This window comes from Colossoma macropomum, unplaced genomic scaffold (assembly GCF_904425465.1).
Source record: "Colossoma macropomum unplaced genomic scaffold, Colossoma_macropomum, whole genome shotgun sequence".
Taxonomy (NCBI): Eukaryota; Metazoa; Chordata; class Actinopteri; order Characiformes; family Serrasalmidae; genus Colossoma; species Colossoma macropomum.
In genome coordinates this window covers 12,795,256-12,808,703 of record NW_023494797.1, presented here as the reverse complement: position 1 = coordinate 12,808,703, position 13,448 = coordinate 12,795,256, and the positions used below count along the sequence as shown (strand labels likewise).

Here is a 13,448-nt window from a genome sequence, read left to right as displayed (position 1 = left end):
CAATGCCTCGCTGTAAACCAGCAAATCAGAGCTCATCTAATTATTCATGAGCCCACCAAAAAAGGGAAAACAGCTCATTTCATTCTACACTCTTAGCAAAAAGGGTTCTTTGGGTGTACATGGTTCTATATAGAGCCATTTTCTTTACTAAAGAACCCTTGAAGAACCCTCTTTTTTAAGAATGTAGGGCTAAATCACAGGGTTGTAAATGGTAAGTAGTAAAATAAAAGTAAAATTTCAACTGGGCATTTTCTGCCCCGATCCAAGTCACAAACCTTCTATGGAGACATCAGAGAACAATTTAAAATACTGAATAAATGCATTCTATAACACCTTTAAGTAAGATGGTTCTTCAATGGTTCTTTATTCCATTTTAATTATTCCGTTTAGAAACATACGTTCTACACTCTCAGAAAAAAAGGTATAAAACTGTTACTGGGATGACCTTTAGTCAGGGAACATAATTGTATCATAATCCATTGAAATTATATTTTCTAAGTTGTACTGACTCCACACCCCGTCTCGTCTCCAGGCTTTTTATTTTATTGTTCTGTTTTAAAACATTAGGTTATGAAAAGGTACAAATCTGTACTTTTCCACTGGGAAAAAACTTATTTAAGGTTCACAACTGGACCTTAAAACCACTGTTGTACCTTTGAGGGTACATTTACATTGTTTGAAACTTAATGAATAATAATGTACCTGCACAGTACCTTTATTTCTAACAGTGTTTATAGAAATATGCGCTTAAATTGTTCTTTGCATAGTGAAATGATTCTACAGATTGATGGAGAATGTGTTATATATTTATCGGTACAGAACCATTTTCAAAAATGTTCTATATAGAAACATATATAACACATTCTCCATCAATCTGAAGAACCACTGCCTTTTCTAGAGAATCATTGAAGAACCTTCTTTTTTGAGTGTAGAGTCAGTATACACTGAAACATTTCATTGTAATTTATTTATTTATAATTTATTTATACAGTGTGAAGACGGGCAGGGGATTAAGCCCCCACTGGGGTCTACCTGTGCTTGTGCCTACAGCGAAGCTTTCCAGTATTTGCATCCTATTTACTGTTTAAATCCATTTCCAGGAACCAGCCGGCAGGTGACTGAATGGCAAAGGAAATGTATTTTTTATCAGTAAACACTGAATATATGATCAATGAATGATTGTTCACAGTTGATGTGCTCGGTTAATCATATTCTCCTACATTTCAATCCTCGCAAATAAAGACAATGTACTAAATTTGTACCAGCGCAGAACAAGAGATGTTTTCATATCTTCTGCAAATCTGACATTTCTGTAGGTTTGCCTTTCTGTTTATATTATCTCTGTTCTGTAACCTTTTCTTTTCCCTACAACAAACATCTCTCTAGCTTCTGTCATCTCCGTCTCAGACAGGCATGTCTCTTTTCTGAAAGCAGCTCGCTCTGCAAACTTTCCACTGCGGTTCATTAGCGTGTGACCTTGCCCGGCAACAGTGGAAATTCCAGACGAGAAAATTCCGCCTGTCAGACGAGCCTCCTTTCGGAGTGAGGACTCAACCATTAGCTTATAAAACACACATCGCTGTGCCCACTTTATACCATCAAACTAACAAGCTCTTATAGAGAGGAGTAACAAACCATAAAACGCTTCAGAGAGAGGCAGTAAATAGGAAATGAGAGAGATAGATAGATAGAAAGAGAGAGAGAGAGAGAGATAGAGAGAGAGAGAGAGAGAGAGAGAGAGAGAGAGAGAGAGAGAAAGACAAGAGAGACAAGAGACAAAGAGGGAGAGATAGACAGAGAGTGAATGAGTAAGATAGGCAGAGAGGTAAAAAGAGAGAAATACAGAGAGGCAAAGAGAAAGAAGAAAATAGAGAAAGAAGGAGAGAGAGTGCACAAAAGAGAAAGACAGAAAGCAAAAGAGAGAGCATGAGAGAGAAAGAGAGAGAACGAAAGAGTGTGCAAAAGAGATAAATTAAAAGGAGAGCAAATGAGAGAAAAAGGGAACAAGCATGTAAGAAGAGAGACAGCAAAAGAGAGAGAGACAGACAGAGAGAGCAAAAGGGAGAAAGAAAGAAAGAAAGAAAGTGAGATATGGAGAGAAAGAGAGAAAAGAAAGAGCATGGGAGAGGTAATAGAGATAGAGAGAAAGCTGGAGAGAGAGGAAGAGAGAAAAAGACTGCACAAAAGAGAAAGAGAAAGTGTAAGAGAAAGATTATGAGAGAAAAAGAGAGAGAGAGAGAGAGAGAGAGAGAGAAAAGAGAGATTGTGCAAAAGAGATAAGGGGGAGGGGCATAAGAGCAGAGAAAGAGTGAGAGAGAGACAGACAGAGAAAGAGATAAAGTGAAGACGAGAGAGATCAAATTTGAGAGATAGAGAGAGTGAGAGAGAGAGAGAGGGAGATAAAGAGAGAAAGTAAGATAGGGAAAGAGAGAGAGAAAAGAGATGGAGACTCGGAGAGGTACTAGGTACAGACAGAAAGAGGGAGAGAGAAAGAGAGAAAAAGACTGCATAAAAGAGAAAGAGAAAGTGCAAGAGAGAGAGAACATGAGAGAGAAAAAGAAAGCGAGAAAGAAAGAAACAGTGTGCAGAAGAGAAAAAGGGAGCAAGCGCTTAAGAGAGGAGAGGAAGAGAATGAGAAAGAGAGAGAGAGAGAGAGAGAGAGGAGAGAGAGAGAGAGAGAGAGAGAGAGAGAGAGAGAGAGAGAGAGAGATGTTGTGTTTGGGTAACACAGTCAGTATTAGTCTCCTACTGTTTTTAACCTAAGCAGCTTATTTTACTACAGATTCAACTCAGGCCCTGTCAGCATTTTCCCATGCAGGAACCCTCTGACCATGACTGAGACTGCCAATATAAAACAGCAGGGGCACACGGCCTGGCCTGCCTTCATTTAAAATCATTTTCACTTTCAAGATAAAGTTTTGCTTTAGATGAGGACTAAATAAAGCAGATGCAAATTCGTCTGGTGTAATCTGATGTGGTTGGTGTTAATTGGTATAGTTTGAGCTCACTTTACACCAGACCTGCTGCTAATGTTGGCTGTGATTTTAACCATTTGAACATGAAAATATCTTTGCATCTTGAATGATTTCTCAAGCACTAACTAATTGCAATGTTTTTCTCTCACTCAAACTGAAAACTGTAAAAACAAAACTGTCAGAAACATACTGCTGAGCAGGCCATGCTTCATCAATTTTACACAGTAAGAGTCGGGCGTGCACAAAGTATAGTATTTTAGAGATTTGAGCAGTATTCCACTGCAAACAGTCCTGCAGTGTTCTCTCACACAAGCCCTCCTGCTCATTGCTTGCTGCAGCTCCTGCGCTGTACTAACGGTGAGTGGAGGAGACTCTTCTCTGATACAGTAAAAACTTGTGATTGTGATTTTTCTGTCTGAAGAGGTTGCGTGACAAAGCTGAGTTAGAGGCTACAGGACTTGGAATAACGGAATAAAGGAATAAGAATCACTGATAACACTTTACTTCAACTGTGCAAATCAACACTGACAAAACCCAGCAAGAAACATGTCACGAAAAATACATCATACGCTGTGATGATCTTATTCAGTAATGTAACAGTGCATGTTACCACTGTCAGTACACTAACAATGCATTCTTTATGAAAGCCTTTCCTCATGAAACTGATTGATTGAAGTTTAGGCTACAATTTTTGTGGCTTGAAAAAGACAAAGCTTTTGGGGCCAGACTTATTATTTTTTTTCATTTACAATTATTTTTTTCCACCTGTTCCTTCGAATATCATTCAATTTTGCCAAATTTGAATAAAAAATGCCTACTTTTAAAAATGACACTGCTATCTTGTTTGTGCACTAAACAGCTGAATGTAAAATTTGGGTGCTGGTCAAATGACATGCTTTATTAAATAAGTTAACATATCCTCTACAGAGAACACATTTTGCATATTTAATGCACAATTACTGGGGGAAAAATAGAACATAAAACAAAACATAAAATGTGCAAAAGTTTTGGCACTCCCACATGCATACACACACACACTCACTCACACATATATGAATGTTTATATGAATGTTTGCATGTATATGTATGTATGATGTGCACTATATATATATATATATATATATATATATATATATATATATATATATATTGCATAACTTTACAGGAGAAGGAAAACACCTACTTTACCTTTATGTCAATGGAACCAGACTTTTTCCAAGTTTGTTTTAGACATTTCTTTTGGTCCATTCACCATGAAATATACATATAATGTAAAGGGTAACAGGTACTTTTAAATTATGTCAAAAACTGAAAAATGACAAAAATGAAGATACAAGGTTTTGTTCTGACAACAGTGATTAATTAAACTCAGCAAATAAATAGAACGTGTGCACTAGAATTTGCAGAAAAAGGCCATATTTAAGTTTGTTCCCTGTAACAGATGTATTAACTTTTTTCATGTACCAAAAAAAGTTAATTTGATCAGGGTTGTTCAAACTTTTGCATACGACTGAATATTGTGACGTTATATTCTTGCCATTTCATCCACCTTAGAACTAATACTGACCACCTTAGAACTTATACTGACTGCTCCATTATGTTAGCACTCTTATACAGTCCAATAAAACTCTCAAAACAACTCTGTTAAGGTGAAGAAGAACGAGCCAGAGCGCTCACTGCTGCAGCTTGAACCAGTGCCAGGGGATTGTCACAGCTCCATCAGAGTAAAGGGGGGGTACCATTGTGTTTCTGTCCCGGAGGAGCGGCACTAACAATATTTGCCGTTTAACGGCACTCAGACATTCAAGAGTGTGCACATGCTCGCTTTAAGGCTGACTCCGTTGATGAATTATTCAGTGGCTCACGCTACTCACACCAAAGCTCCACTTCCACGGCAATCAACGTCGCCTCCAGAAGGGCGACAAGAGCAATTAAAATGTACGATGTGACACTCGGCTCTGACGAATGACATTTTAATACGTCTCCTGTGATTTATTTCACACAGTAAAGGCAGAAAACTACCTCGGCTGCTCGTTTTCTGAAGTATAACTGCTTATTGTTTATATCACGCAGTCAAGCAGTGTACACAGCGAGGTGTATTAGTGTATCAAATGGAGTTAAACAAAAAAGAAACAGCCTGAAATAGGCTCAGCTATTAGTGACCCGACGGGTGGGCTGATTTGACATGTACATACTCTGTACAGAAGGGGTAGACAATGTGATAAATTACGTCACTTTTTCTTATTACAATGTGGGAAAGGTTGAAAAAGAAAGTTCTGCCTCCCTTGGTTATATTTGCTTCTTCCTGTTACTGGTTTGCAGTTTTCTTTATGAAATATTTTGGTTAATATGTTTTATTAAAAAAAAATCAACTTACTGAAGTGAAGTTACACAATTTCCAACATTTTTTTGGCTCTCATCGCCTGTTTCTGTCCACTGCTGCTCCCATAATCTTATCACTTGTGAACATCTCCACTACTGAGATGACTGTTCAGTTCAATCATCCTTCAAAAGAGTCAGTAACACTGAGATAAAAAACTGGCTCATCACATTGATTTATCAGTCTACTCAGGCTTTAGCAGAGCTCAGTAACACTGAGATTAATAACTGATCATCAGATTGATTTATCAGTCTACTCAGCCTTTAGCAAAGCTCAGTAACACTGAGATTAATAACGGATCATCACATTGATTTATCAGTCTACTCAGGCTTTAGCAGAGCTCAGTAACACTGAGATTAATAACTGATCATCAGATTGATTTATCAGTCTATACTCAGCCTTTAGCAGAGCTCAGTAACACTGAGATTAATAACTGATCATCACATTGATTTAGCAGTCTATCCAGGCAGTTCAAGACTTCAGCAGTGTTTGTAAAGCAATGTTTGTAAAGAAGTTGTTTATTGAACACCGTGAAGCTGTTTATTGAATCCTGTTATTTTTAAATAGTTAATAAACAAGCATTGATGGTGTTTCTGTTAATGATGGAATATATACTTTAATTTAGAGGGTAAGTATTCTAAAAGTAATGTGAAAGGTCCTTGCATTTAAACTAATATTTCCTAATATTTTTTCAAGACTATCAGTTTTATTAAAATCACATACTAAAACTCTTTGGCTCTGCGATCTCTGCTTTACTACACACAAAAAATAACAAGTCAATTCAAAGTAACTAAATACATAGCTTTTTTTTAGGTCACTCAACTTGGAGACACTAAAGTTCCCCCAACTCCAACTTCTAAGTTTAGTCAAATGTTCTCCTCTCTAGTCAAAAGTGAACATGTGAATCAAAACTGAAACTCAAAACAATCACTTATTTTATCAAATTTCTGATGTTATGTCAAAATAATGTCCTGTTTTCTCAAAGTAATTATGTTGACATAATCACGTACTTTCTACATGAGTACTAGCTCATTTTTTCACTTTGACTTACCAGTAAATTCTTATGAGTCAATCTAATGGGTCACAGTATGAACCTGAAACAGATAAAAAAGTTTTTTTCCTCCTACCTGGTATAAATGGGCATTCATAAAAAGCAAAAAGCATGTGGTTATATTGACTGGCCATATGTTAATTAATAAGTCACACCTTATTAAGTTAATTTGCATGGAAATTCTTAGTAGATAAGTAGCTAAATTGGCCACCCCACCAGCACACAGTGTCAGCTGACTGTCATTAGTTAATGCCTCTTTTAGTAAATCTGCCCCATAGTGTATGTAATATGAAATGTTTTTGCTAAGTTGCCAAATCATGGTAAAAGGAGTTTTGACAGTTGATTTTTTGGTGTTATAAAGAAATAGGTTCTATTAAAGGCCTATTAACATAATTCCTGTGGTGAAATGATTTAAATGCATATTAGTGCTTTTTAAACATTAGCTCAATAATACAGACAATAATAAGTTCAGTCCATGACAGGAAACTGAATAATAATTTCCATGATTTTTAATACTATTCCATCTCTAGTGTACACACACTCTTTGTTTGTGCACTTGTGTGTCTGTGTGTGTGTCTCCTGGTGGATTTCACAGCTTTGAGGTCTCCATCTGGGGATCAGAAATTAAAAATTAACGATGGTGAGTGAAGGATCCGCATCATCTGATCTCCCGCTAAATTGAAAGCAGTGAAGAATGACAAAATTAGAGCCGGGAGAGAGAGCCGAGAGGGAAGAGTTCATCTAGAGGAGCAGAGACAACCAAATCAGTCCCAAAACTTCTCCAAAGTAATCTGCTCCACTGCTTCCTCTTTCATTAATATAAACTCACACCAGCACAGAATGAACTTAACTCCCAGCAGATGACAACAGTTATGAACATAATTTCGAAGCAGCTTAATCAAAGCCTTCCTACCAAAAGAGTAGCTTTTTCCCTTTTTTATTTAAAAGAATGGTTCAGTTAACAATGTGAAGATTGCTAATAATGAATAAAAGAGAAGAGCGATAAATGAGCAATATGAAAATGAAATCAGTGTTTTTTTTATACATTCTTTTAATTTTTTAAATAATTTTTAATATGGGTTGGTTGATGTTCATATGCAAAAGTTTGAATTCACCCGGTCGAATGACATGCTTTGTTGATTGTCTAAGTGAAAATAAGTCAACACAAATATGGCATTTTTCTGCAAATATTAGCATGTAATGTCTATTTATTACTGAATTTCTACTGAAAAAACAAACAAACAAAAAAAAAACATACAACACAAAAAATGTGCCATACCTTTTGCACAGGCCACTTTTGGCTTTATTTTTTTTTTTCAATGTGTTAAATTCAAGAAATAAACAGTAATTGTGCATTAAAATGTACAGAATTGTGTTCTCTGTAGAGGATGTGTTAAGATATTTTCACTTTCTGACCAGTGGAGTGCCCAAACTTTTGTATTTGACTGTACCCCTGAGGGTACCACCCCAGTGACAGCCTCTAATGATGTGTTTATCACAGAAACTCATGCTGCGATGATGTGAAAGAATATGATTTATCATGCAGTCAAAGTCTACATCACTTAGTTGTGGTACTTACTGGATGGATTTAGAAGTCTGGGATCTGAACTTGGTGAATTCACCCGGAGCCGTCCATTCAGAGCCGTGCTGCAGAGAGAGAGAGATCACATGCTGGCACTTAGCTGCTTCTCAACATAGCTTACACTAGTTACACAATATTTTCACCAATATAAACACAGAAATGTTCCTGTAAGAGCACCTGAGAAACACTTAATGGGACATGGTTAACCCTTGTGTGGTGTTCAGGTCCATTTTCATGTTCAACGGTTGCCAAAAGTAAAAATTATGCAATTTATTATTATTTCAACCTAAGATTCCTTGGCCTTTGTTCATTTTCTGTGAAGAACATATAAAATAACACATTTTCAATGTCTTCACTCTGTTCACACATTTATATTACACATGTGGTGTTGGGGTGAACCTGCAGGGAATAAAAGTGTGGAGGTGCTGTGTCCTTCACTCTGTTCTCCTCATGGCCTGCTGTTAGTGTGTGTGTGTGTGTGTGAGGGTGGACAACATGGACAGGCTGCTGACTGGCTACAGCTGCTAAAGAAGAACCCTACATTGGCCACTTGTGATATTTTAAACATCTGGTATTTTTACATAAATTGTTATGGCATTATTGATTTACAATGATGTGGTGGGTCCACCAGACCACTGAGTAACAAAAACATCAACACCACACAAGGGTAAAATAAGCATCAGTGAAAGAGCAGACTTTCTGCAGCTGAAAAACTCCCACTGCCTCATCCCCATCCTCACTGCTGTCTTCACTCACACTGGCTGCACACAGAAGCTGCTGTTTGCTCACAGCCATTGGCACATCAGAAAATGAAAGTAAGAGGCTGTTTCCAGTCAGAGGCTGAACTGATGGAGAGGGACTGCAGAGTAATGATCAAAATCTTCAGTCTGTCGCCAAGTTTGCATCCAGCTGTCAGATTACATTCAAGCGAAGAATGAAATGCTGCAAAATGTGAATATGGTTGTATATAGAACCTTTTTGAAAATGGTTCTATATAGCACCAAAAAGGGTTTTCTTCTTTTATTACAAGCTTGACATCGTAACAATAGCAGAACCATTTTCAAAAACCATATACAACACATTCTCCATCAATCTGATGAACCATTTCACCATGAAAAGAATTTTTGATTTAACCCCTTAAATGGCCCAAAGTTTTATTACACACTTCTATAACTTAAGAATAGCTCAACCAGTTTGCATTGAAGTCCCTGTAGTTACTGAATAATAAGGCTTTGTAGGTAATAAGCCTGGGACTATAAGGGGTTAAACATAAAATAAGTCTATATAAAACTCACGATACTAAATATAACCATTGCCTTTACTAAAGAATGCTTTAAGGACCATTTTTTTGAGTGTGTAGGCAGAGTTTTCATCAGCTCTGTACATGAGAATAAAACTCTCCACGTCATATTCGTAAAAACACTTTGGAAACACTTTGTTTGGATGGCCCAGTGTAGATGTTTTATAGATGCTTATCTTGCATGAATATGCATTCAACCAAGTATCTATTAAATGCAGCTTATTTTTCTAAACCTAAACCTGGCCCTAACACTAACCTAAACCTAACCCTCACCCTTATCTTAACCCATACACTAATCCTAATACTGTTAATGATCAACTGTTGAGTTTCATCCAATAGCTTGAGATTACATTACTACATATCATCTATTATGGGCTATTCAAATAAAGGGGGACCAACACTTCTGAGAAATCTTTCATGCTTTTTGTTGCTGTTGTGTTTAATTTTATGGCTGTATTTTACATCATAAGACTGCTGACAGAACAAACATAATGGCTCAGAAAAGGTGTCCATTAATCAGAGGCAGCTGTCTAATTTCAGCTTTTTTATTAGATAAAGGTGCATTTTATTTTCTTCTTCAGTCCACTGGTACCTGCTGCTTACTGTAATGTTTTGTAGTTATGGAAACTAAAACTGAAACACATGATTGGTCGTATTATGATTTTATTATCATTTACATCACATTCCATGCAATCTAGATATTAACCAAGTTATTGTGTGGCTGAAATATATGTCCCATATTGGCCAGTTTCAAATAAGTGTCAAATAAGTTGGCAGATATGTCACATAAATGACCATATGTGACAAATATAAGTTGGATAAAGAGAAATCCATTTATCCATATATGTTATATTTGAAATCCATATAGCGTCATATATCATATTTTCGTGTGGGTATTTTGGTACACACCTCAGTGTCACTGCTGGACTGAGAATAGTCCACCAACCAAAAATATCAAGCCAACAGTGTCCTGTGGGCAGCGTCCTGTGACCACTGATTAAGAACTAGAGGATGACCAACACAAACTGTGCTGCAGCAGATGAGCTATCGTCTCTGACTTTACATCTACAAGGTGGACTGACAAGGTAGGAGTGTCTAATAGAGTGGACAGTGAGTGGACACAGTGTTTAAAAACTCCAGCAGCACTGCTGTGTCTGATCCACTCGTACAAGCACAACACACACTAACACACCACCACCACATCAGTGTTACTGCAGTGCTGAGAATGATCTACCACCCAAATAGTACCTGCTCTGTGAGGGTCCATGGGGGTCCTGACCACTGAGGAACAGGGTAAAAGGGGGCTATCAAAGTCTGTAATTGTAGAACTACAAAGTGCACCTATATAGTAAGTGGAGCTGATAAAATGGACAATGAGCGTAGAAACAAGGAGGTGGTCATAATGTTATGCCTGATCGGTGTATACAAGCCTATAATGAGAAGTATTGTAAGACATGGAAGATGAGGGATATATGTTCTAATATACCACATTATGATTGTACTATATCCTTTCTGTGTACTCATACTGTGATAAAAGACTTGATGACACAAAATGTGGCACTTTTGGATAAAGAAAGAACACAGAACCACTCCTTGGCAGCTTTTTTTAGAGAGGAATGGTTCTACTCAGCATCAAACAGAGCTCCCTGCGGGACCACACTGAAGAAATGGATTGTCAGTATTGTCTAAAAAGAAAAATCCATAAAATGACTGCAGCAGTGCATGAAAATAGCTATTTGTTGAAAGGTTAGCCCTTAGATGAACACCTCGGGTCACTAGTGACCTATGACTTAATTTCCCATTTCCCTCTACCATGTGCATTTTTTTTTCAGTGAAAAACAAATGATCAAAATATAACAAAATATATTTGATGTTATCCAGGTTTTGTTATTGTCACTTTAATACTTTGAGAGTTTTACTCTATAATGACAGTTTCTAGAATCATTTTCATGAAACATTTAGTTTATTTCTTTAAGATGATGCCTCAAAGGTCAGATTTCTCTCAAATAAGGAAATTAATGAAGTGTTTAATTTACATTATGAGTGTTTAATTTAATTGTTCATTTTGCCAATGTATAGGTCATCACCATTATCGTTCTGTCATGCTCTATTAAAACCAAATAGAGTTCCTTCAGCAGCAGACTTTATGGTTTTGCTAAGGCGCATGTGAAGCTACACTTAAGTTCTTTTTGTGCAACTCTCTAGCTAAGGGGTTTTAATGGGGAAAACTTACTGATAGTATTTATTACAAAGCTCACAAGGTTGCTAATGACATGCACAATCAGTTGGAAAACAGCCAGGTATTTAAGAGGTAATAAAAGTTTGTAAAATGTTCAGTACCCACCCGTCCCACATAGACCAAAAGCCTGGCATTGAGGGGGTTTTCATCAGAGCTCAGCCACAGTTCAGAGTTATCATCAGAGGCTATAGCAAACTGGAAATCTCCTGCAAGAAAGATTAGATATGAAGTGATAAATATGTGATAATACTAACATGTCACATGTCACATATATATAGACAAACTGGACATGACAGGACAGACAGACAAAAACATTTAACAAAACAATAAACAGGGTAATAATAGCCCACTCCCTTCTTTCACACTATACTTATGATGTGGGTAGTTATGAAATTTTATGTATGGTTGTATGTATGGAACGATAAATCAGCATCTCAATACATTGTCATAATAGTGACTAAGTTTCCTTGAATGGTTTTGAGTTTATTAAATCTGAAATAATAAGTTAACAAATGCGGTACTGTGTAAAGGTCTAAGAGCATTTTTTTGGGAAACTTGCTTTCAAGAAATCTGCAGGGATATTTTTCTGTTTTTTTTTATGCTTGAAGTAATCCCAAACACATTCCGTGATGTTGAAGTCTGGACTCTGATGTGGTCAGTCCATTGTTCTGAGAACACCAGCAGTTTCTTTGTTTCAGCTGCAAATGTTCTTCTTTTTTATCTTTTTTCCTGACTGTAACGGCAGGTCTCTGTACTGAACAGTCTCGCACTGTGCTAACGTATCATCTGAAGTTCAGTATCAGTTGTTCAGAGAGTAGTCAGGATATTCTTTTTCTGAAAAAAGTACAAAAACAACTCCACACAAACACAGATTTTGAAACAACCATTGGGTGGCTCTTCATCTGTGTTCTTCTAAATACAGTCTCCTATTGACCACACAGATGCACACAGACATACAGAGCCATAATGGCTTACTGGTAGTTCTCCTTACATCAGCAGTTTCTCAATCAGCCCTGCTCTGAGTGTGTGAGTTTGTAGACAGTGCACACTGTAAGTGTGTGCTGAGGTGACAGTGCTTCTTCCATTTTCTTTCAGCTATCACTCTGTTTAAGCCTCTTACCTTAACTCTCAAACTTGCCCTTCAGAACACAGTGTTTCTCTGTAAGAACAGCCCACAGCAGCCCTCAATGAATGTCTATTAAAGCCTGAAATCAGGCCTGAAATTTTGGTCCAAAGCCCAATACAGCTCGAGACCTGAGTCTAACAAAATTCAGTCTGAACCTGACCTGACCAAACCTCATGTTTTGAGTCTGAAACATATAACATTAAATTATTTTTGACCAAGCAAATCAAATGTTTTTTGGCTGCACTAATCTTCCCTGAATCAATTCACTGCTTATGTTTGCTCACGAGCATGAGCATGGGCCTCGTGGACCCCAGTGCTGGTGACCCCAGCATGCCAAAATAAAAAAAATATTTAAGGTAGTGAAAGTAGTGAAGAATAAAGTAAAACTCTCAGCTGGGAGTAATGCAGGTAACATCTGTTAAAGGTGAGAGACTGTGAGAACCTAAATGTAAGAACCCAAACATGTTTGTGTGTGAGAAAAAAGAAGAGATGTAAAGAAGAAGGGTGACACTTTATTTTAGGGCTACCTACATAAAGATGTCATAACACACGCATAGGCATTGAATAATGTATCTAAAAACAATGCATGAGTATTTCTATTAGTAAGTTCTATTATCTGGGAATAGAGCCTGACCGATAAATTGATGTACCAATATTATCTGCCAATATGAGCCCATTTAAGATAAATCGATATCAGTGGTTATAAATGCCAAATAAATGACAATTAAATGGCTGCTTTTGATGCGGTAACATTAACGTTTAACGTTACAGGAGTTGAGTGATGTAGGTTAAGCT

At 37.1% G+C, this 13,448-nt stretch overlaps 1 protein-coding gene across 1 annotated transcript in view; it reads right to left on the bottom strand.

Moving 5' to 3' along the window:
- Positions 1-13,448, bottom strand: part of b4galnt4b (beta-1,4-N-acetyl-galactosaminyl transferase 4b) — a 157,874-nt gene that overhangs the window by 48,053 nt on the left and 96,373 nt on the right. Inside the window, exons 7-8 of the mRNA XM_036584322.1 lie at positions 11,633-11,733; positions 7,986-8,053 (exon numbers count right to left, since the gene is read on the bottom strand). Of these exons, the coding sequence (XP_036440215.1) occupies positions 7,986-8,053; positions 11,633-11,733 (169 nt within the window). The remainder of the gene's footprint in view (positions 1-7,985; positions 8,054-11,632; positions 11,734-13,448) is intronic.